At 37.2% G+C, this 24,786-nt stretch overlaps 2 protein-coding genes across 7 annotated transcripts in view; both read right to left on the bottom strand.

Annotated features, from left to right (window-relative positions):
- The window catches only part of tbc1d4 (TBC1 domain family, member 4), a 44,451-nt gene extending 33,983 nt beyond the window's left edge, over positions 1-10,468 (bottom strand). For 4 of the 6 annotated variants that reach the window (XM_038302448.1, XM_038302449.1, XM_038302450.1 and 1 more), the window contains exon 1: positions 9,522-10,468. In XM_038302448.1, the coding sequence (XP_038158376.1) occupies positions 9,522-9,911 (390 nt within the window). In that variant the 5' untranslated portion in view covers positions 9,912-10,468. The remainder of the gene's footprint in view (positions 1-9,521) is intronic. The other 2 variants (XM_038302452.1, XM_038302453.1) reach the window with 1 other exon arrangement.
- A 9,093-nt stretch (positions 10,469-19,561) lies between these two features.
- Positions 19,562-24,236, bottom strand: commd6 (COMM domain containing 6). The gene is made up of 7 exons (XM_038302419.1): positions 24,059-24,236; positions 22,111-22,169; positions 21,708-21,773; positions 21,524-21,600; positions 21,226-21,394; positions 19,758-19,910; positions 19,562-19,662 (listed from the first exon to the last, which is right to left on the bottom strand). Exons 1-7 carry the CDS (start codon positions 24,081-24,083, stop codon positions 19,612-19,614), a joined length of 600 nt encoding a protein of 199 aa, XP_038158347.1. The 5' UTR covers positions 24,084-24,236; the 3' UTR covers positions 19,562-19,611.
- Positions 24,237-24,786: the final 550 nt, after the last annotated feature.

Genomic DNA, 24,786 nt, shown 5'->3' with positions numbered 1-24,786 from the left:
ATTGATCAATCAAAGCATAACTGCCTGCTGAAATGCAGAAGGAAACACAAGTGGGTCAGTTTTAGATTGTAAGAAACTGGTTTACTATGCATGAGTAAGATGACACACTTGGGCTTTTAAATGATTTATGACCAACCCAAAATAAAAACCCTTAAAAATCCATTTTGACATAAATAATAACTCAAAGTGGAGCTGATTTAACTTTCACCTATTTATGCTTAGATTTATCAAAGAATAAGAGCAGAGCTTGGTGTGAACGTGGACTGTCAATATAACAGCTTTAGAGGCCAGGAGAAAAGCAAACATCACATGAGCTGATGGACTGATGAGGGAAAGTCTCGCTTCCCCACAGTCAGCCGTAATCATAAGAGATCATTTACACTGATCCACAGTGTCTAAGCGTGGATCAGCGTAAGGTTCGATTTCTTGTAAAAGTAGAGGTCCACATTTATGTGACCTTTTTTTTTTTTTTTCTACAATGTTTTTGCTGCTGTAAACACCAGAATTTCCCCATTGTGGGACAATAAAAGGGATTTTCTTTTTTATTTTATTCTACCAGTGAGCCATCCACTCTGATGGATAAACACTCTCTCTGATAAAGGTTGAAAACAAAAGCTCTTTTTTAGGATATGAGTAACCACAATTGAAAGACAAATCTATGCTATTGAACTGTATTCATAATCCAGGATGAATAAACTCCTTTGTGCTTTTAGAGCAGGGGTCAGCGACCTTTACAACCCTGAGATTCTTGCCTTTAATCCCACTGAAGAAAATTCGTTTAGAGCCACAAAACCGACATGGAACAAATTAGCTTATTTCAACAATAAGCTAGTTTAAAGTAAAGAAAATCTATTTTATTTTATTCATCTTTTTTGTTTTTATGTTTATAAAGATAATCATCAAACTTTTTTATAAATGCAATGAACCCTTTATCTTTAATGGAATGTTACCTTCTGTTTTGGACGTTATGGCAAAACCTAACTAATGACAAAAGAATAGGTGAGACACTATAAGTTCTTAACTTTGTGCAAATGCAAGGTATGCATTTCAAAAGGGATGCTTTGAAGTTGCTGTCTCCTATTACAGAGTGTCATGTGTTTTTTTTTTTTAAAGGGCGTTTGTCTCCAACGTTGGCGACAAAAACAAAGACTACGCTGTTTTTTTTTTTATTAGCAGTAGATGTCCTCCTACATCAAGGGCAGACATTCAATCAACAGTTTAAACCAAATGACAAAAATATTCAACTGCAACGAACAAAAAAGATACTATTTTTTATTTATTTTTTTTACTCTTAGAACAAAACACTTTGTCATGTCATGATTTATTCAACTACATCCGTTCCCTATTTATCTTTTCTGGAGATTTTTATTTCCTTCTGTCTGTTTTTTGTAGTTTATGAAGGTGTGTAAACATTTGTAAGACAGCTCTTGTGTTTATTTAGCCCTGAAAATATGTTGAAAGTTTTTCTCTGTGAGGCCGCAGGCCCTCTCAAACTGCTATGTTTGCAAAGTTAAAAGTCAAGCTTGGTTAGCCCGTTTTATTAACCGCAGCCAGCTTCCAACCTCATGTAGACATCTTTATGTAAAGCTCAATTCACCTTTCACTTTGTTCACAAAGATTCACACTGTTCAGACGAACGGCAACACAGAACCGCCTGTGTCCGTTCAATGAGAAATCTGCTGAGTGGGTTTGAATGTGTATTCTGTCATATCTGCTGCTCTGCTCGAGGGAATCATCCTGTTGAATGTTTTAGTGAAACTTCAGCTGTTGCTTCACATCTGACTTCATGGTTGATTCAGTCATTGCAGAAACTCCTTGGCTGCAAAACAAATCCAATTCCTCAGGCTTTCACTGCTGTGAAGCGGCATAGCTCGCCATGCTTTCATCAAACCTTGTGCTGTTTGTTAAAGCCACATGTCAGAGGCACATTCTTCAAGAAATTTTATGGTTTATTCTGCAATGACTTCACTAATATTTTATGTTGCTGCTTTCAAAACTGAATTGTTCTTCCTGGAGCAGCCCTTCCAGGAAAAGCGCCCTTGATCTGAATAGTCCTCACATCAATTTCAACATTTCCCTGAGGCATACAGAGTCTCAGTTATAAAGTCTATATTTAGAATATTAGAGTGGCATCATTGTATTAGAATCTTACTGCCATATTGTTATTCAATGTTATGAAAGCATCAGATCTCATCAATCCATACTTTCCTTCTTTACGATGCCCCTCCGCCTCTGTCAGCTGTAGAACATCAGTCACTGACAATCAAAGGCACTTTAAGTCCATAGCATTGATTAAATATGCTATTAATGCGTGCAGAGTATGAATGCATAGCGCTTCAAGGATAATATTCTAAAGTTTTCTTCCAAAAAACCATTTGCAATTGAAATATTGCACACATTGATATTAAAATGATGACTTTTAATTGATTCATTGAGCATCTCCATTAAAATGGCTTCATAGACCTTTTTATGTATTTATTACTGTTTTCAAGGCTGCACTTTAAAATATGAAATTGTCTAGAGCTGTTCTAACGAAATTTCTTTTTCTTTACATTTGTGTATACAAAATGACAAAATAAATCTGTCTAAGACTAAGTCTAGACCTCTTACTTCTGATTTAATACCACATTGGCATAACCATCCACATGTTACACCATTTTCCTTTCAGATTTTCTTATAGATTCATAATTCATATGAACTCAACTGTTTTCAAATGAAAGCATCCGACTGGTTCTTAATCATCAATCCTGGTCTCACCAAAACCCATTTTGCACACAGTAGTAGTCAGGTTTATTTTTGAATAATTAAACTACCTAATGTTATATTATTAAAGTGAGATAAAAGGCTGATCAGATGATATTATCTTCGTACCAAAAGCTTAAAGATTTTATAAGGAAAGGTCAAAGACCTAAGAAAACGAACTGTGAGGCTAAATACAACAAGATTCAAGGCCCAACATAAACCCCCTCAGTTCCATAAGGTATTTTAGGCACAAACACAGCCCTGCAAAGAGAACCATACATACAGTGAAACGCAATGGAGGCATCAACAGCACTACAAGGCCATAAAGTTACTAAGATTTCTAGTTTTCTTTTCCCCAAATCTTCAGTACTAGCATCAAAGTGAGACCAAAAATGAATGTTAAACCAAGAAATTTATATTAGATGTAGTTTCCAATCAACAAAGATGTTATGTTCAACTAGAACCACAGTTATCACTCCAACATTCAAACAGGTTGTTTTATAGTTCAATTGTTCAGAAGAAATACTTTATTAGTCCAAAACATTAATGCTAGAACTGTCAAAAGTCTGTCTTCACAGCACAAAAACCTGCCTTGTAAAGAGGGGTTTGTAAACTATTGAAAGCCAAACTATATATAACTCTGATTTTTCTTGTCTACAGACGTGTTTGCTACAGCTAATTATAAAAGAAACACCTGCAGAGCAGTAAAGGCTAACTCAGGGTGACGCCCTTCTGTAATCATCACTTCTCAACAATGACACGGATGCTAATACACCTCTGAGTCTGCAGTGTAGGTAGTGACAGACTGTAAACTGTAATTACTGGGTAAAAATGGCTCTCTGACGCGGTACGCTGCTTTAGCCAAAGATCTCATAGATGAGATGCACAGCTGCCTGAATATCAACGGAGAACTGAGATTCCAGTGGTTTGATTTTATGCCAGATCACAACTTAGTAACAAAGGATCCTGTGGTTTGTGTGATGGGCAGACTCAGGCTCTCTATTGTTGGCTTTATTACAGGGTCAGAGTTAAATCCCTAAGCATGGCTTAGAGCTCCTCTGTTTTACAGATACTGAGGAGACAAAAGGTTAAACTCTCAGTGCAATGTCCAGCTCTGACTTTTCTTTTTTTTTTTTTACAATCTTACAAAATTTTACCCTTTCCTTGACAACCAGAAAAGCTCACTTTAAATATATATCATTTTACAGTCGGAGTAAACACATCCCTAATTTATAGAAGAGGAACGGTGTCCAACCTTACCTTTCAAACCCATTAAAAATGCGACCAGATGAGTTTACCTACAGGACCTGCTTTCATGACATCTCCTTATGTTGACCTGTCTTTTCATGCATGCAAAATCCCATTTACAGTTTCCCACGAGCAAGCTTCACTCTATTTAACCTTTCCCTTAAATCTAATGCATGCAAGGACTCCTCTCTCTGGGTTTACACAATACGTTTCCATCCTCTCTTTGACTAAGAATAGATTTGGAAACAGCAATGAGTCTAATGGCTCTAATGGCTAAATCTGATGGGAATATTTCTTGAAATTAAAAAGCATTTCTTGAAGCAAAAGCATAAGAAGTCTTACTGAATAAACAAAAAGATGATGCACCAGGAAGATAATTGATTGTATAACAATAGCTACAGTAGGGCAATGTACATGACGGTAGCATGGGGGTAGAAGAACCACCCAGCTCGTCCACCTTTTACATGCTGCACCTAGCCAGACCAGTTTTTGTTGCGTAATATTGGTGACTGAGGCATGTCTCTCCAACGTTTAGACTTCAGCTGGCAGGCTGCAAACTACTTCTGCTCCTATTTTAGAGCACCAAAACAAGCTCTGTGCTCAAGCTCTGCTTATACTGCTGGAAACATGATACGACGCAGGCATCCTTGACATTAGAGCAAAACCCGAGCATATCTGTGAGCAGTATTTGTTAATGTTCCGGGGTCACTGGGGAAACAAGAAAAACACCATTAAGTGTGAAGCTTCAGATTAGGTTGCGAGCTTAGAAGGAATCAGGTCTGTGCACTTTGCTTTTAAGATGTACAAAAACAAACCAGCAAATTGTGCAATAGACTTGCAGGTTTTCTTTTTTATTGTTAATTTACAACCAGGCTCCCAACATTCATCAAAGCCACGGGGGTGAACTCGTTAGCTCAGAGGCTCTGAACCACAGGGTCCGGCCTTTTCAGAAATGATAAGAAAGCAAGATTGCACATTGCTTTTCAAACACCGACTCCCACGTTCCTGGTTTTTGGATGCTTTCAACATTTCAGTTTATTACTCAAGACTGGCATGCTGATCAGCATCAAATTGTGCTGACTCAAAACAGTGCCTGTCCAGATTTCAGGAGAAATTTCTCCTTTACACAGATTGTGACAGCTCCATTTCTGACAATACAAGCTGATTTAAAAGAAAAATACAATACAAAGACAGAGATCTGCCACAAAATCCCCAAAAAAAGTGTTTTAACCTCAGACAATCTTTTAACTTTTACGCAAACAGTAGAAGGAGACACATGTATACCTGTTAAAATTTGATAATTTTTACCCGATGACCTTTAAAGGTCAAATAATCAGGAACCACAGTTAACCTAGGTCTGATTTAATCTCAGTATACAACTGGTATGGGAAGAAGATCTCCCAGTGAAGCAGGTGAAAGTTCAAGATAAAGAGGGTTGAAAAAGATGCACGGCTCAGGGTGGAGAATCTGCTAGCAGAACAGGATGGCATTTTTTGTGCAGTCTATAAATCCAACTTTGAGAGATAATCAAGAAGAAAGCAATTATCAGAAGAAAGTCAAACAATTAAATTTTCAGTTTGCCATAAGACAAACAAATACTCAAATATGTTCTCTGATCAGATGAGACCAGAATTTAACTTTTTAGCAGTACAAGCAAACCCCAATGCAAAGCATAAAGAAACAGCTCCCATTATTTCTTTCAGAAGGGATAGGAAATACAGTTGATGGGAATATGGATGCAGTTTGATACATTTTAGAGGCTCCGAAACACCTCTGATGAGACCAAAGTGTGTTCGAATGCCCCAGTCAAAGTGCAGACATAAATCAAATCAACAAACTGGGGAATAACTTCAGATGATTAACTTTAAAACTCATTATCTAGAGACATAAAATTACTACAAAGTATTTCCTTTTTTAAACGGTTTTAAAACTTCATTCATTTTCCTTCCAGCTTTTAATTAGAGACTACATTTAGTTGGGCTGTTACATTACAGCCTACTTAAGGACAAAACATGGAAAAGGTTAAAGGGGTTTCAATTCTTAAGCTGATGCTTATGTTGCTACTTAGAGCCCAAAATGCAGCGAAGCTCTAAAAGAAAACCTGATGACCTACATTTAGTGTTTTCTGCAACACATGAAGTGATCCCAAAATGAGAAGTGAAACCTTTGATGTCTCAAATGCATCTGTCAAGCAGAACACTTTAATTGGCATCATGAATAAATAATATAGATCTCAGTTAGCCTTCACTGACACCAATATCCCATAAGGAGCTGTATAATCTGGCATCTTAGTGTTGTGATGAATTACATCTAGCGTTTTATCAACACAAAAAAGGGAAGTTACATTCAACAACTAAAAGTATCAGAAAACTTAATATAAATGACAACTAGGGTTTTGTTTGTTTGTTTAAACCCATCGTGAAAATCCAAGCTAATACTATAAAGTTTCGGCACTCAAATCAAAAAATATCTTCTAAAAAAATGTAACTAAATAAATATGAAGCAAATGAAGCGTATTTTTGTTTGAGGAGATAGAAGCATTGCTTAGAAACGGAAGAAACCAAATACATTGGTTGATATGCTGTTTTTACTACTATTATGTTGGGGGTTTTTTGTATTCCAGCCAATACTTTGGGTCATTTTTGCATTTTGTTTCTATTTTGTGGGTCAGAAACCAAAAAATTTGGGAATCTCTGCCATAAAGAACTTTCTTAATGCCCATATTTACTAGTGTGACCTTTGTTGACTTCCAGAGCCTATAGAGTGATCCCTGAATAAAATTAGAGAATGGATTAACTGCCCCATATCATCCCCACCAACCATGGCCTAAATACTCCATGCTAGAATAAACATGTCTGGACTAAAAGCTAGAATTATACTTTGTTTATGTGAGATTAAAAGGTAAGACTATCATCCAGTGATAAACCAAACTTCCTGGCAATATGTTTGGAATATACATAAACTCATTAATGTGTCCAAGTTTTATTTTATGCTAAAAACATTGTTATAAACTATGTCTATTACATTGTTTATTACACAACCCTTCCCCTGGTTCAGTAGAGGGTCACATAGAGGGGACGGCACCAACACATGGGAGAAAAAAAAGTCAGTTGGTTTCCATCCAACAACAATCAATTGCTTTTTGCATGTTTATTCAACAGAGATAGATAAAATAGAAAATTGAACAATTGTCGAGGCTGAGTAAAGTCTCTCATTCACCATTCACAGATTTTGATTTGTTGCAGAAATACAGGGTTATTTGACCATTTTGTGACTTTGGACAGCAATGAAAGACACTTTCCCTGGTCTGACAATCTACACAAAATAGAGATCATTGTTTTATGAACACTTTGATATTAATGAAGCAATCACTCTTGTCAAAAGCAAACAAAACTTAAACAAGTGATTTCTAAATGGTGTCTACTTATTTTATGGCCTAAGCAACTCAAATGTCAGTTTACACTTTAGATTGAAATGGTTTTTGTTTCTATCAGGTATTCACTTGTGATCTTTGATCATAATTACAATTGTTATTATTACAATTATTATTGTTATCCTAACATTATCATTATTTAGCCCAAAAGGGCACTTTTTGTATAATCATTGGTTTTATTACTGTATATTCCATCCATCCATTTTCCATCACCCTTATCCCAGCTGGGCTCAGAAGGTGTGCTGGTGCCTATCTCCAGCTGTCCACGGGCGAGAGGCACCTTGAACAGGTCACCAGTCAATGCAGGGCAACACCGAGACAAACACACAATGCACCTAAGGAGATTTTAGAGAAGCTAATTAACAGTCATGTTTTTGGATTGTTGGAGGAAGCTGGAGTACCCGGAGAGAACCCATGCATGCAGAGGGAGAACAGGAAACCTCCATGCAGAAAGACCTCGGGCCAGGAGTTGAACCCGGAAGGCAGCAATGCTACACACCGCGTCACTGAGCAGCCCTCTAACTGTAATTGTACTTTTCAAATATGCAATAAAAAAAAAGTACAACCCTCTAAAACTGAGAGTTTCTACTTTTGTTATAGAAATATACTCATATGTAAGATCCACTTACACAACAATGCACAATTTCAACATTTAAACCAGTCGTCCAGACTAGTGGACTGCCTAGTGAATGCAACTACAACATCAATAAAACAAAATCAACACAGGCAAACTCCATGCAGAAATACCCCGGGCCGGGAATCAAACCCTGAACCTTCTTGCTGCAAGGCAGCAGTGCTACCCACTGAGCAGCCATACTACATAATGACAAGAAGAAGAAAAAACGTGTAAAGGATTTGAACTTTTGAGTGTTTCTGGGGGACTTTTAGACTTTATTTGGGGTCTTTGAAAAATGTTTAATGTTTGTTTAAAGCTACAGTGTGTAACTTTTAGCGACATCTAGCGGTCAGACTGCAGCAACATGAACATCTCCCCCCCACCGCTTCTCCCCCTCAACAGTACGGCGAGCGTTACAGGACAAAATGTCTTCCACGACGTCCGCATCACCTACCTTCTCAAGTGATGAGGTTTGTTTACATAGATAATTTTACAGATAGTATTTCATTAGTCTGTGTAGGGTATAGATTTCATGTAGTCTTAAGATAATAAATATACCCGTTATTTTTTTCTACATCGTTGTGACGTTTTGGCGATCTCGCAATCGCTAGTTTGTTGGCTCTGCGCTGCCGTAGCGCAAAGATGTCTGCCTCCATGGCTGTGAGACCCGCTCCTATGTAATTATAAATAACGAATTCTAAGGCAACGCATATATTATGGTTAAAAGGCTGAGCTAGTAGATGATGATAAATAACATAGTTATGTATAATATATTACATTTCTGACTCTATTTCCCTGTAATTACTACACACTGTAGCTTTAAGGCTAAATAATAGGATTTATTCCCTTACTGGGAGACCGGGCCCAAAACATGAATGAACTAAGCCACATTTTGCAAACTCAAAAAAACAGGAGCTTCCAATAATTGCTTAAATATTAGCACAGAGGACTAATCCAAAGTTTTATATTTGTTTGTTAAAAATCAGAACGACAAATAATTTTTGGATTTTGCCATTTCAGCACAGATTATCAAGATATAAGATCTACAGATATGTGCAAATCTACTTTGTGTAAAGAAGGAAGTTTATTTGTTGTGTTAACATGGTATCTGATGCAATGAGTTTAACCTTGTCTTTGTGTCTGACCTCAGTTTCATGAATACATCTTATCAAAGATAATCAAATCAACTGTGATTGCATTAAAGTCCAGCCAACTAAATTACCCAGATTTAAGCAAAATTTCTTGAATGCTGCTAGTTGTAGTGAGGGAACCCAAATCTAACCGTGCATAAGGACCCAAAAATAAAACTTTCTGTTAGTCTTGATTAAGATAATAAAATAAGTTGTGGGAGGGAAACTTGATAAAATACTTATGCCCAGACACAAACTAACCTTTACCCTCAATAAAGTTTGCTAAACTGTGGAGGTGCACATGGAGGGGCTTTCCATTCATTGGAGGGTCGCCAATGGCTTGGATGCATACCTGGTTGGGGTCGCAGGCCTTGAAGACGTGACAGGACATCTCGGACTCCGAGTTGTCCGGCTGGCCCCGCAGCAGATAGGAAAAACAAGTGAGGTCATTGCTGTTATGGATGAAGCGAGAGATCAGCTGAGCTTTGTGCTCGAATATGAAAACAGAGGAGTTGCTGCTGTTGGAAGGGACGCAGCGAACGAAGGGGCGGTTGAGCAGCAGCTGAACTTCTCTGGGCTGCATGACGGGGCCGCAGTCGCCCCTCTCGCCCCTCCGGCGGATCTCAGCCACCAGCCACGGCAGCATGGGCAAGGTGGTCCTCCTGTCCAGCGAGCACCAGCCGACATAAGTCAGGGCGAAGCGTTTGTCCGTCCTGCTCCCCTTCTCCTCCTGGTTCTCCATGTTCACCCTGCACACTCTTCCCTTCAAAACAAGCAAACAGCGACGCGGACCTAAAAGCGCTTTCTAACCATTCCCTGCAGCCCGGAGTTCTGATCACTTTGAAAATGTTTCCATTTTCACACCCACACTTTACGCTAATATAACCAGGCGCTTAGCTGCACGCACAGCATGTGCCTTCAACTGCAATCCTCCATGTTATCCAAAAGCGCACCCGATGCGCAGCTCCTCCTCAGAGGGAGTTAAACTAATTGTTTATGAGGCGCTGCTCCAGTCAGATGAAGTCTGCGCTGCATGCTGGGCTCCCAAAACGTGGCTTTGGATGGTTCCTGTGTAAACACAAGGCGCTTTACAGAACCTGGTTTTCTGACGCGTCCCTTCAGAGCGCGCGGATCGCGGCCAATTTACACCATCTAGATCCTAAAATCCACGCACACTGTTTTGCGTGGCTGTATTTGGTCATATCAATATGATCGACACATTGATATCGTCTTTATGAACAATCCCTTGACTGTGATCCTTTCTTCCACAACGCCTTGGAGGCGGAGCGGCTGTGCGCGCTAGAGCACCTCCCAGCTGTCCCATGTGCTGGAGAAGCGGGCGGCTGTATTGCAGACCATTGTAGGATATACTCAGAACACGCTCCTGATTGAAATAAGCTTAAGTTTATTATGTCAAGAAAAATATGTCTCCTTGTTGAAATATAATTCTCAAATATTAAAATTAAAATATTCATTTTATTTTCCTTGCCTTGTAAAAAAAAAAGGATTTAAAAAATGTTAATATATTATTTAAAAAAAAGCTTGTTTCTTTAAAAGCTGTAGTTGTTGTTGGAATGTTTACAGTGATCTGCTAGGAAAATGTCCACCAGTTGCATTTGAAAATAAATGATTTTATCTGAAAGAAGTTTCAAATAATATCGTGCATGTTGGTTAAATGTTAGACTTAGAAAGATTTATTTGTCATTTTGTTTACACAAGTGTAAAACAAAAAGAAATTTCGTTTAGAACAGCTCTCTGGACAATTTCTTTTTTTTTAAGTCCAGCCTTGAAAAATATATAAAAACAGTAATATAAACATGTGACTGTAAATTTACAGTTCTAACATTTCATGTTAAGACATTTTTTAAAAGCTTAGGATTTTGTCAAACTATTCATGTGAAAATCTGAGAAAACTTGTGAGCCAGAATCACAAAAAACGTCTTTAAGAAATATTTAACAACTTTTAAGTAGTCCTGCTTTTTCAGTGCCAAGAACACAGTTAACAGATTTGCTTTTCTAGAGCCAGGAGGTCCCCTAGCTGGCATTTGTATTGAGTTACTTTTTTTTTTCATTGTTGTTGCAAGCAACAACAAAAAAAGAAAAAAAAAAGAAAACATTTTCTAAATGGAAATTTTAAAAAGAAACATGCAGAACAGTTAAAAAAACATTGAAAAAAGTTATTATTTAAAAAGGGTTTTGAAAGTAATTGCTGTTTTCTTTCTGTCTTATCTGATCAGAGAACATATTTGAACATTTATTTGTCTTATGGCAAACTGAAAATTGAATTGTTTGACTTTCTTCTGCTAATTGCTTTCTTCTTGATTATCTCTCAAAGTTGGATTTATAGACGACACAAAAAATGCCATACCTGTCCTGCTAGCAGATTCTCCACCCTGAGCCGTGCATCTTTTTCAGCCCTCTTTTTCTTGAACTTTAGCCTGCTTTACTGGGAGATCTTCTTCTCAGACCGGTTGTATTTATACTGAGATTAAATCAGACCCAGGTTCACTGTGGTTCCTGATTATTTGACTTTGAAAGGTCATTGGTCGTAATTGTCAAAATATTAACAGCTATACATGTGTCTCCTTCTACTGTTTGTGTAAAAGTTGAGAGATTTTCTGAGGTTAAAACACTTTTTTTGCAATTTCTTTTCTTCATTTTTTAATGTTATTTTTTCACACCTTTTTTAGATTCGTATTTTAAAATTTTATGTTTTCAAAGTTTTTCTAACTCCAATCTTTTCAAATTGCATCGTCATATTATCATATATCATATCTTTACTCAAAACAAAATACAAATGCTGTTGCTTAATACAAACTTTACAGCTAAGTCCATGCAGACCAATAGAAATATGCCTTCACTCATCTCTGCATATACCGGTAGGAAAGCCCAACTCCAGAAATCAAGAGAAGACTGCAATTAATAAAACTCAGTCTGAAAAAGAGAAACTTAAATAAATAAATAGAAAAAGATCAATATTAAAAATGACTAAAAATTATTATAAAAATAATTAAAATTTGGAGGAAAAAAAACATCAAAACTTTTTTTCAATAAAACCTTTTTCAAAGTTTCCTTTTTGGATTTCAATTTTGTATTTATTGCTTAAATTTACACAAAATGTTTTTTGCTTGCAACAATAATGAGACAAAATTCACCCCAGGTAATGTGTTGGATAAATGTTGAATTATAGCGATTTTCCAAATCTAGTAAAGTTAAAATATAACTGCTTAAACCTTAAAAATTCAAAAATGGAATATTGTGAACATTAAATCCATGGTTATTTAACACCATTTCAACAATTTAAAACTATCAATATTTCAGCAACATTTAAAAGTTTAAAGTTAGTCAAAGAACACACTATGATACACAAACTGCTTTAATTCTTTCTAAATGAGAAATTAAGCTTTGATTTAAAACTTTTATGAAACATCTTATGAAGGCTAATTAAGCTTGAGTTTACAAACTATAATTATATTTTTGGTATTAAGGTAGTTGACTTGAATCTGCTTTTGTGGAAACTAATATTCCTTATTTACCTTCTTTTTGTTTCTGAAAATTCCTCAAATCCTTACTAAATACATAAAAAATGCTTTTAAAGTGACTGAACCTAGCAGCCATTCATCAATGATTTATAGCAACAACAGCAGTAGCAAATTAGCTGATAGTTATACATTGACTATAGCTACGGGGGTATTACTGTACCCTTCCTATTTATTAGCTCTTCTCTAAGTAATAAATCCTGATCCTCAGTTTTCCCTAAGAATTAATACACTCTAACACAGCTTATTTCTTTTAGCCAATCTTAAAAATAGGAAAAACAAATAAGTACGCCATAGAACTGAGACAGATCTGTATTGATCCAGATGATTCAACAAGAGCATTTGTGAATGAGTCCCCTAAACTGGCCCATATCTGCGGTTTTAGCATTAAAAACTTGAGAGCAAATAGAACTGTGAGAAACGAGGCTGGAGAGGGACTGATCTTTACCAGGGATGTCAATAATTGTGGAGGATATTTTTTTAAAGACAAATAAAAGATTGCAATTGATCCAAAATTTGATAACCAACGTCTCTGTCTTAGGGCCAAAAAACCACTGCTCCTATACATCAGTATATCTTTTCAGATGCAAATAAACAAGTTTATTCTGCTAGCCTAGAATAAGCTATGCGATTATTTGAAAGGAAATTCCTACTTGAAAAAAACTTGTATATCAAATATTTAACCTGGAATCAGAATAATTATTTCTCATTAGTACCTTTTGTCATCTGAAATTAACTCTTTTCTGTCTTTATTTGAATACTTTTAAGTTTAAATGCTTTTTAGTTACGTAGAACCATCCATCCATCCATGTATCCCAAATATACAGTATATGAAACAATTAGGCGTTGCACACTGAAAACTAAATATGCAATGATTAAAAACAATGGGCCTAATTAAACCTAAAACTTAAAATAGATTTAAAATGTATTTGTTTACAGTGGCCTTCGGCTGTACTATCCAAACATTATTAGTGAACTTTCCTATTTTAATATTTAAATTCATTCTCTTTAATAATTTTTTGTTGCTTATCTATGACACAGTAAAGCAACGTACTTTTCCCCCCTCATGTACTGCACTTTGAATTATCTTGCCACTGAAACATGCCATATAAATAAATTTGCTATGCCTTGCCTTAAAAAGAAACTATAGTGGATATTCATCGTATAAATAAAACCTTTTTAGGAGGTTAAAGTCTAAAACACAGTTCAGTTTGAAAATATCCTTCTTGCTTTCTAAAGTCAAAATCCTTCCTTTTAACACCTATTTAAGTTGGCTGTTAAATGATAACCCAGCTTGCCATAAGAGAGCATGACAGGACAGAGCTCCACCTTTTCTCCAACAATACAGAAGCTGTTAAATGGAAAGTCTTTCCCATGGCAATAGGAGGAATGTTTGTAGCCTCTTTGGCACAGCTCCTAAGGACTTCCGTTGATTGTAATTCTATCCCAGGGTGCTGAAGATGGTTTTTAAGGCGCCCAGCGTTAGAGGCTTATGACTACTCAAGTAAATGAGTTCAGTGTTTACAAGCTACCCCTGCTGAATCATAGTATTACGCAGCTGCTGTATGCAGCAGGAATATCCCATCGGCCAGACGACATAATTCCTAGAACTCCACCTATCCCAAAATAGAACCACTGCCATATCTAACCTAGTCTCAATCATCTAACAGAGCCTGCAGCCTCGACACCCCCCACAGGGAACACATTTTGTGTGCATTTTAGTTCCAGGTATGAAGGATCCAGATAAACAACTGATACAGAACTGGGTTGCATCTAAGTGTTGAAGGAATAAAGTTGTGAGTGTTTTAGCATCTCCTAAAATTCAAATATCATTCCTAGATAGGATAGGTTTTAAAATAAGAAATTTCAGCTGATAAATTGGATTGGAGATGTCTCTGAACATAAACATTTATATGCTATTTCAATACAGAACCAGCAAACAGATTTAAATGAACATATGCTGGTGAAGATTGTGTCATCCGGGGTCATAGTCATTCTAAAAAAGTTTTAAAACAATCCAGTGGTTTGTTTTTTTACACTTTTTTTTTTCAGTTAACATAGTTTTCAATTTCATCCAAAAAAAAAGGGAAAAGATGAACAGATCCATTAAAAATGAGATTCACATTTATTAGAGATGCAAAATTGAGATCAACCATTGAGGGAAGGTTGTCCTAGCATTGCATTACTGTCCTATCAAAAACAAAATACGGTAATTAAAGTGCAGATTATCTGCATACATATTCATCTGGACAGATGTTTCAACATATATATACAGATCTTAAACCTTTAAGTTAATAATAATAAAAAATAATAATAAATGGCAAGAAATGTAAATGGAACTTACTTTTTTAGATCAGCGGAAACCAAAATAAAATAATGGCCATGGAGGTTGAACATCAAACTTAATAATTTATCATTCTGTTCAGCCTGCTTTCCTATTGAAAAAGAGTCAAAGGATAGGGGTGTTATAAGGGTCAAATTTCCCAATTCTGGTAAATATGAGCTTTCTGCGGGGTCAACAGATAACCTAACCTATTCCAACTCTGTTTTAACAAACCTCAGCATTTCTCTGGCTTGCTACTTCTCAGCCATGAGGTGTGAATGGAAGCTGATGCACCAGTGAAATATTTTGTTTTTTAGACTCTTTCATAGAAAGAGAGGGATCAACCTCATTTAAATTGATCATATGGTTAATTCATTTGTTGTTTTTATTTTTGCAGGCCCAGCCGCAACTCTGCAAATTGCACTGAGGCCATTCCTCTGGCCTCAGTGGGAAAAAAGCAAAGCTTGTACAGGGGCTGTGTTTTTAGATTGACTGGTTGCTTGGATGAACCCATATCTATTGACTGCACAACTATTTATCACTGTGCACTAGAGAGTCAAAATTTAACTACCTTCAACTTTGACCTGGGCGCAGCAATGGCTCCAAACAGAACAGAAGAAAACCCCAGTTAATGAAAACAATGTCAAAAGTTCTACTGGAGTAATTTGTTATTTTTAATTACAGAAATGAAGGCATAGTTGAAGTATTGTATATAACAGCTGAGAAACTACTGAGTCGACTGCATTTGGGAAACTGAAAACTAACTAAATGGGACCACAGGGTCACATATATCACAGAGAGCACAAGTCACTCTTAAAATCTTATCAAATCTTGACAAATTCACTGTTTGATCGGTCAGTAAAAGCTTGATGCTGCTCTTTAAGATTGGGTATTTTTGCATTAGATTGTCCAGAGCTCCCTCTATACATACTCTAACAGACAAAATCTTTTTTATCATCAGTGATTTTCTCTTGAGATGGGTTTTTGGTATCTTTTGTCATCCCCTGATTGGTCAATGTTGCACCACGTAGGGCAACAATGTATTTTATGTTAAAGCCTTTGTTTGCGAGGACTGTATCTCGAGGTTGTCCAAGTAGCCACAGCTCTCTGCTAGCAGCCAAACAGATGTGCGGTCAGCCCATCCTTTGAAGATGAAATTAATGAAGCCCTGGGGTATCGCTGAAATTAAATATTCCATAGTATTGTGACTTGTATGATGTGAACTGTTCATGGGTTTTGTATCAAGTTATGAAAAGTCTTTAGTCAACACCTCAGAACAGTCCATGATGGGCGTGTAGGTGGCGCATAGGATAGCGCACATGACCCATGTACAGAAGCCTTAGTCCTCAACGCAGCCGATCCGGGTTCGAGTTTGGCCTATGGTCCTTCGCCGCATGTCTCTCCCCCTCTCACATACACTCTTTCCTGTAAGCCTACTGTCAAAGAAAAAGGGCCACTAGTGCCATAAAAATTTTAACAAAAAAAAAAAAAACGTCCATGATAAAACCACAATCCGGAAATGTACCTTTAAATACTTCGGGCATCGTACTCCTTATCTGATCTCTTTCTGGCCAAAATACAGTAGCAGGAAATGATCTAACATTCAAAAAGGTGATCAGATTGGAAAATGTTTTTGCAACTGTGTTTTAGTGAACTCTGAATACATACAATAGATACAGCAGACTAATGTTGAGTTTTAGCTTCATTAATGTAAACCACCATTTGTGGAACGGCAGTAAGGCTGAATTTGGTTTCTCCAGATAAGGCAAGATCAAAATAATGACAGACATCTGAACTGTGGATACCAGAGTGTCAATATCGTCTGAGCTTCCACACCCATTTCTTTAATTCCGTTCATATCTGACTGATCTCCCTCTTCTCTGTGCAGATCTGCTCGACCAACCTCTTCCTCACAGACGTCTGTCTCCTCTGCTGTCAGGGTCGTCCCTGGCACCGCCAGATGCCCTGGTCACAGAGAGATCCAGCCGTGCAGTTGCAGCAATTAAAATTTCAGTCTGAATGCAACACCAGTGTTTGAACACTGTTTTAAACTCATAGCGATGCTTTGAAGACTTATTTTCTATTTCACACACCTGATGTGGTTTGGTGTGACTCACAGCATTTCTTCTTTAGGATCTCTTTTTGATGGCTGGGGTTTGCATAAACAGAGAGGTCACATAATTTGGAGGGAGAGGGTTGTTGTTTTTTGTCCTGTAGATGATGGTTAGAATCAAGCACATGTTAATGCATTAATGCATTTAAAAGTAGTTCTGCTATATTGCAAAGCCAAAGTTGTCAGTTTTGAGACTCGTGTCCCTCGGGTTGGGTTAAAACACACAACTTCACTAATGGATTACATCCATGGTTCATTCTATAAAGACTATTTCATTATCAATACAAAGTCAACTCTAATATTAATAAAATTTGGTAGGGAAAAAAAATGTTTAGATAATCAACCAAGGGGAACGAAAACTGAACAAGTGGTCAATGATATGTGTGTGGTGCTGTCAGCTTTGAGAGGGACAATAATTACTACATATATATTCACACTCTTAAGCCTGTAGGTCTGTTCCGGGGTTCTAGAAAGGAGGTCTCCGTATCTCAGGAGGAGCAGTGGGGTTTTCGTCCTGGCCAAGGAACACTGGATCAGCTCTACACCCTCGGCAGGATTCTGGAGGGTGCATGGGAGTTTGCCCAACCAGTGTACATGTGTGTTGTAGATCTGGAGAAGGCATTAAACCATGCCCCTCGTGGGGGTCCTGTGGGGGGTGTTCCAAAAATATGGAGTACCAGAGTACCCTCAGTATTACCGATGTCAGCCTTGCCTGCATTGCTGGCAGTAAGTCAGAGTCGTTCCCGGTGAGAGTTGGACTCCACTAAGGTTGCCCTTTGCCAACGATTCTGTTTTCATTACTTTTATGGACAGAATTTCTAGGCGCAGCCAATGTGTTGAGGGGATCCATTTTGGTGCTGTGAAGCGGGCCCTGTACCGTTCCATTGTGGTGAAGAGAGAGCTGAGCCAAAAGGCAAAGCTCTTGATTTACCGTTGGATCTATGTTCCTACCCTCATCTTTGGGTCATGACTGAAAGAACGAAATCCTGGGTACAAGCGGTCAAAATGAGTTTTCTCCTTTGTGTTTCTGGGATCTCCTTTAGAGACAGGGTGAGGAGCTCAGTCATCCAGGAAGGACTCAGAGTAGTCGCTGCTCCTTCACGTCAAGGAGCCACTTGAGGCGGCTCGGGCATCTGGTTAGGGTGTCTGCTGGACACCTTCCTGGTGAGGTGTTCCGAGCATGTCCCCCCGGGATTAGAGGGAAACAAAGGACACACTGGAGGGACTATGTTTCTCAGTTGGCCTGGGAACGCCTTGGGATTTCCCTGGAGGAGCTGTCCCAAGGGATGTCTGGGCCTCCCTACTGAAGCTCCTACACGACCTGACCCTGGATAAGGGGAAAAGGATGGATGGATGGATGGATGGATGGATGGATGGATGGATGGATGGATGGATGGATGGATGGAATGATGGATGGATGGATGGATGGATGGTACCATGAAGCTAATAATTAACTTACTGACTAAAGCCAGCTTCGAATGATCATGAATCTGTGAACCTGCACATATAAAGGAGCGAGTTCAAGGTAGTAGACCAATGAGCGCAGTAATTCCCCACAAAATGAAACAAATTTCATATTCCATATATTGTATATTTTACTTAAATCCCATTGTCTGACAAATTAAGAATACTTTATCAAATATTTTGGATGTACAATACCTTTGGGACCACTTAACAATTCTGAAACAAAGAAATCATCTACTTATTTATTTTTTTCACGATTATCTAATCTCAAACCCCCCCAAACCCCATTGTCCTTGTCTGTCTTTCTGAGCTTTAACCATAACATTTTCAAAATGTTCTTTAAATCTGGAGCTCACAAACATGAAGCCAAATTAAAAAGGCAATAAACAGATGGGAAGGTGACACCTACTGCCAATATCTGATATCTAAACCAAATCAAATGAACTTAGATGATATCCACTTTTTCAATAGACAAAGAAAAATGCAGTAAATAAATATATTTAAAGACACAAAAAAAAAAATTGCAAATGCAGTTTTTATTATTTGTAAAGTGTATAACAAGAGGTTATGTACAGTGTTTTCATAAAGGCATCAAAAGGAATGCTTGCACTGAGAAAGACAACCACAGGACAATCCTTTAACTTAAAAAAAAAACATCCATGCCTGGAGTGCACAAATAAAAAGCATTGCAGTTTGTGATAAATCAGTCACATTAGGAAAACCTGACAGCTGTGGCAAAATTCAAGGTTTTGCACTTAAGTATTACAACAAACTAAACAACCCTAAAAGCTGCTTATTTCAACCGTTCTTATCTGGAAGTGCTGCAGGTACATCATGTCAGAGCTTATACAACCTGTAGAGAGCCAAGCTGAGAGCTGACATTTCCAGCAAGTCACATCGACATTTTAAGACTCCAGGTAGAGAAAGAAAAGACATATCAAGCTGTTCTTTTGTTCAGTCTTATATAAACTGCTTCTAACTGCCCACTTAGGCGTTCTCGCCATCATACAGTCTCCATAATCACTGCCATCTCCTTGAATTGCTTGTGAAAATTCTTGAGGAAAAAGCAAGCAAAAAAAAAAAAAAAGATTAACAGAATGTAAAGTATTTTATTTGAGTGAATATGAAACAAAATTACTGTCAGCTTACCTGGAACTGTGGAATAGTCATCTCAAAAGCCCTCTGTTGGATCTGTCCAGAAGGCTCTGCAATCTTCAGTAACAGCGAAACGTAAGGCGAGTTAAGAGAGCGACATGTGTCCGAACTCACTGCCATCCCCAGCTTCCACTGCACGTCCACAAGCTACAGGGTACACACCAGGTTAATGGGTTATCTGATTATCAGAACCTCTTTGAAGGAGTATTACCCCTTAGATAAAAATGTTCCATAAATCGCCAAATTAAAGACTACTGCCATTGAAATATTTCATTAGATTTTTTTTGACAGACCAACACAAAGCAGAAAAGATCTATCTGTGGAAGGAAAGTGATGCATGGACCTACAGACACAATCAGTTAGAGTTAAATAAAAATCCAGGTCAATCAACCGTTCAGAAGTCACCTGAATAACGCCCTGTGTGTGATCGCAGTATGAATCTACTTCTGCAAAGGCAACAGAGGTCTGTTTGAGAATATTAATGAACAACAGCATTATGAAGACCAAGGTATTCATAGCACAGCAGAGCTCATTGAGGAAGATGTAGAAAAGTTTAGAGGGTTTATGCAAAAAATAAATAAATAAATAAATAAATAAAACAGTATCCAAAGCTTTAAACCCATCAGTAACGCTCTGCCAATCACTTGAAAATGGAAGTCATGGCAAAACTGCAAGCCTACCGAGACATGTCAACCATGACACCTTAACAGACCAGCTGGGTTAAGCATTAATAAAGCGTTAATCAGAGAAGGAGCAAATCAACAGAACCAGTAGAGGAGTTGCAAAGATTATCAACTCAGCTGGGAGAATTTGTAGACTTTGCAACTGTTATTTGCACATACACACATCTGGACATTATGTAATAATAGAAAGAAAAAGACTGCAGAAAAAAGAGTTTATATGTATGAAGGAAATTAACACTGTGCATTGCACCTGCATAATGTGGTGGTGGCAGCATCATGCTGTGGGAAATTTATCGCGTTAATGGGGACCAGGGGTAGCTGCTGTGAGGTGATGGGAAGATAGATGGCGAAAAAATCAATTCTGAGAGTATATCTGTTAAGACTGAAGCTTTTAGCAGGATGAAGGTAAACATAAAGATGTACTCTCTTCTAATCAGACTGAGCTTGTGCTATTTTATAAAGAATGGCCAAAAACATCAGTCTTAAGTTAAGCAGAGTAGTTTAAGACCTACTCCAAAGGTCTGAAAGCTTCAACAGCTCCTAAAAGCGAGTTTACAAAGTGCAAACACCGACACAAGCTTTATTTGTTAAAAAAACAAAAACAACGTGTTATTTTGGTTGTATTTTGCATTAACACGCTAATTAATGTTCAAATTTGACATAAAAGCCAGAAAAGAAACCTTGAGGTTTGTGGCTGGAAGAAAAAAATATGTGAAAGAAATGTTCTACAGCTATGAGGCCTTTTGAAAAAGACTCTTTAGCTGGAAATGATGGCTTACCTGACCAATGCTGAGCACAGATTGTGCTTCTTGCTGAGCATGTACGGCGGCACCATGTTCACTCCACAGCGTTTGTAAGACCTGAAGAGAGGTTTTAGACCATTTGCTGCAGCTTTCCTCGAGTTTTGACACAAAGTCATCTGCAGAGAGGTTGTTCTTTCCAGCTGACCTAGAAAAAAAAGATGTTGTTTCATCTGATATGATGATGCATTGCATGATAGGACAATTTCACCTTCTAAATAACATCAGAAAATTAACTGCAAGTGTTTAGTCAGAATAAAAACAGGAATACTATTACCAGAATGTCAAGAGAAGAAATCTGATAATGCTCTGAACAGCTTCATGATGAAGACTCACTCCAGCCCTCTGAAATCTCTGTCCAGATGATAAACATAAAATGAAATTAAAAAAATTATTAGGAAAGGGGAGCTAAGGAAGAGAGGTTAGAGGGTATTTGGAGAAAGAAAAAAAAATGGACTCACATGAGAAATTTCAGCAGAATCTACCCCACTGGTTTGCCCTTGAAGATAAGCCAGAATGTGCTGAGACTGTGAAGATTAAAGACAAGTTATCAGAGGAGCAGTTAAACCTCAAACGTTCCAAAGCCACATCCTGACTAAATGCTGAAGAGAGTAGCTGATCTAAGAAAAAATTAATTAACACGTCTCAAGCCTGTTGATATCTAACCATTATCAAGGCAAACCAGCGCATGATGCAGCAAATCTTCCAGACGCTTTTAGAGAGTCACTTTTAATTTCTGCCTTTGGAAGCAATGTGTTTCCTAATGGATGTTAATGATATGTGGAAGAAATGAAAGCAGGCATGCTTTTTTATTTCCCACACTGAAATGCAAAACTTTTTACGATGGTTCTTAATGTTACTCACTGTTTCGGTTAAGAGATCCGGAGGCAGCCTGCAGATTTTGTCTGCAACATTCTTGGTGCCTTTAAAAAAAAAACAAGAGAGAAAAGCAGTGTTCAAAGCAAGTCCCACCCACTTTCTGGACTGAGTTAAAAGAAAAAAAAGAAAAAATCCATGTAACTGCAAGACTGCTTAAATTACTAGAGAATGACCCGTACATCAACTGGCCAATATTTTAGGTCAATGTTTGTCAATTTTCCAGCATCTGTTTCGGCTGATATGTGCATGCATTGGCCGATTCATTGGTGCATTCAGCAACCATGCCTTGAGGTTACGTGAAGGGCATGCATTGCCACATCCTTCCATTAGCTATCAATTGTTAATTTTTGTTTGATTAGTTTGATTTTTGTATAAATTGAGATTAATATTTGCTATCATTGTGTCATTTCTATCTTGTATTCAGAGGAGAAAAAAAAATACAATATTTTTCTCTAAGAATCGACCCCATATCGCTGTTAAAAATCAGCATTCTCTGTATCCCTAACCCCAACTATGACGGACCTGTGCTCCAATTTAAAACTACAACCGTTGTTTCAACAATCAATCCAGGTTCTTTTGAGAAAACAGGAATAAATTGTGTGGCTGCATGGTGGTGCAGTTTGTAGCACTATTGCCTTATAGCAAGAGGGTCCTGGTTTTGATTTGAAACCCTTGGGTCATCTGTCTGCATGAGGTTTGCAGGTGCGTGGATGGAAAGGTACAGGGGGCAGAATAATATGGCCAAAACAACTCGGCAGGGTTAATTTTGGTTGATAGGATATAGTTTCAATAATAAATTTCACAAAATCATACTTAATAAATTAGAATACATGTAAGTTAATGTGTCCATTTAGAATTCAAACATTTTTGTAACACATTTCAGAAAGGGAAATTGATGCATATCAATGAAACATTTATAACATTTAAAATGTTTATTTGGTTCAAGCGATTTTAGAAGATTATTGCTAACTGATAACGAAAACCCCAAAGTCAGTGTTTCATGATCTAAGATTACACAAGATCAACATAGAGGCCATATCCCACAGAAATATCTGGCCTCTAAAAAGATGCATAGTTAATGTATATAATAAAGGAAATATTATTATGTGTGATAAAAATATAGACTTTTTTTTTTTACAATATCATAATATTTAGAGATGTACCTGTGTAAATATATATTTGTCTTGATTTCTTTTTGTCTGGTAAAGTGCTTTAAGATTACATTTGTTGTGGATAAAAAACATTCAGAGACAGAACGTGGTCTTTTTTCAGTACAATATGACAGATCATGTACGAGCTCCTTCGGCAATGGACTGCTGCACCCTAAATGCACCAGGGAGCATAATCACAGATCCTTCCTTCCAGCAGCTGGAAGACTTTATAACCACCACTGTTCCCAACAACCTCAATAAGTTGTTACATGCATGCTGATTTTGCACAGTTTCTATCTTAGTCAGTTGATTAACATGCTGCTGTCATTTTGCACATCTCTGATGTTGCTGCTGTTTTCAAATTTCCATTACTGTAAAAATGTCCATAGCTGGATATTGGTTATTTATTCTCCAGGTGCACAGCTTTATATTGTTAAACACTTTACAGTACAGTATTTTTTTTTAACTCTTCACTATGATGTTATTCTTATACAATTTTCTAAGGAACAAATTCGTGTGACAATTTTTTTTTTCTATAATCTTTATGCTGCTGTAAACACCAGTATGTCCCCATTGCGGGACAATAAAGGGATTTTCTGTTCTATTGATCCGTAGCTGGAATCAAAAGAAAAAGAAAATATCCGAGTGATCAAATAAATCGGGTTTTGCTCTTTAATGCTGAAAGCTTGTTGAAATAATGTACGGGGAGATCTTTATTTCACAGGTTTATCTTGTTTCTGTCTTCAGACATTCTGATCCTGTCCGATCAGTTAAAAACTCACCGTAGGATTTCTCTGAAGATGGCATCTTCGTTAACAGGCAAATGGACGATTTTGTTTCTATGATTTATTCTTAATAACTCTATCTTTATTTTACCTAGTTATTTTTATCTGTAACTTTTAGCAAAGCGTCATTCTTCTGTGTACAACTGCTTCCTTAGTTTTCTTCTTCTTTCTTGGTTTCTGGTAGTCTGGGCACATTTGGTGCACTGCTGCCCCCTTCAGGTCATAGAAAATAAAACACTTATCTAAACTAGTAGTTTTTCCGGGTGTATATCATATTAAACAAAATAAATAAATAATTCACAAACACAGATTCTTAAAACAAGCACCATGTTTTTAGACATGTTTTATTCAGAATTCCTGTTTTATCTGAAATCTCGTTAAAATATAAAAAAAATATGAAGACCTGTGTAAAATGTTGATAGAACTTCTCACTAATGGACATGAATTCTGGAGCATACAGCCCCCCCCATTTTTGAGCATTTCCCCCCTTTATTTTCTTTAAATGGTGTTGACTTGATATTCTTCTTCTCTCTATTCTACTTCTGAATTGTTGTTAAGTGCCATATTTATTTGTACATATATTGGCATAGTATAATATATATATATATATCCAAAAAAATTAAAAGCTACATAGCACCAGCTGCTGTGCAGGATGCTCTGTAATTTCAATTACAGTGGCTTTTTTTATCAAACAAAATTCGTCACTTCAGAATGTATGTTACTCT

Source organism: Cyprinodon tularosa, unplaced genomic scaffold, assembly GCF_016077235.1.
Source record: "Cyprinodon tularosa strain WSP-4 unplaced genomic scaffold, ASM1607723v1 ctg49, whole genome shotgun sequence".
Classification (NCBI taxonomy): Eukaryota; Metazoa; Chordata; class Actinopteri; order Cyprinodontiformes; family Cyprinodontidae; genus Cyprinodon; species Cyprinodon tularosa.
The sequence above is the reverse complement of the archived record's forward strand: the minus strand, read 5'-3'. Positions and strand labels throughout refer to the sequence as shown.

Coding starts and splice junctions, on each gene's coding strand:
- commd6 (XM_038302419.1), bottom strand. CDS start 24,083: ATGCCATCTTCAGAGAAATCCTACG. Junction 22,170..24,058: donor ATCTTCAGAGAAATCCTACG/GTGAGTTTTTAA, acceptor TTTTTTTTAAAG/GCACCAAGAATGTTGCAGAC. Junction 21,774..22,110: donor CGGATCTCTTAACCGAAACA/GTGAGTAACATT, acceptor TAATCTTCACAG/TCTCAGCACATTCTGGCTTA.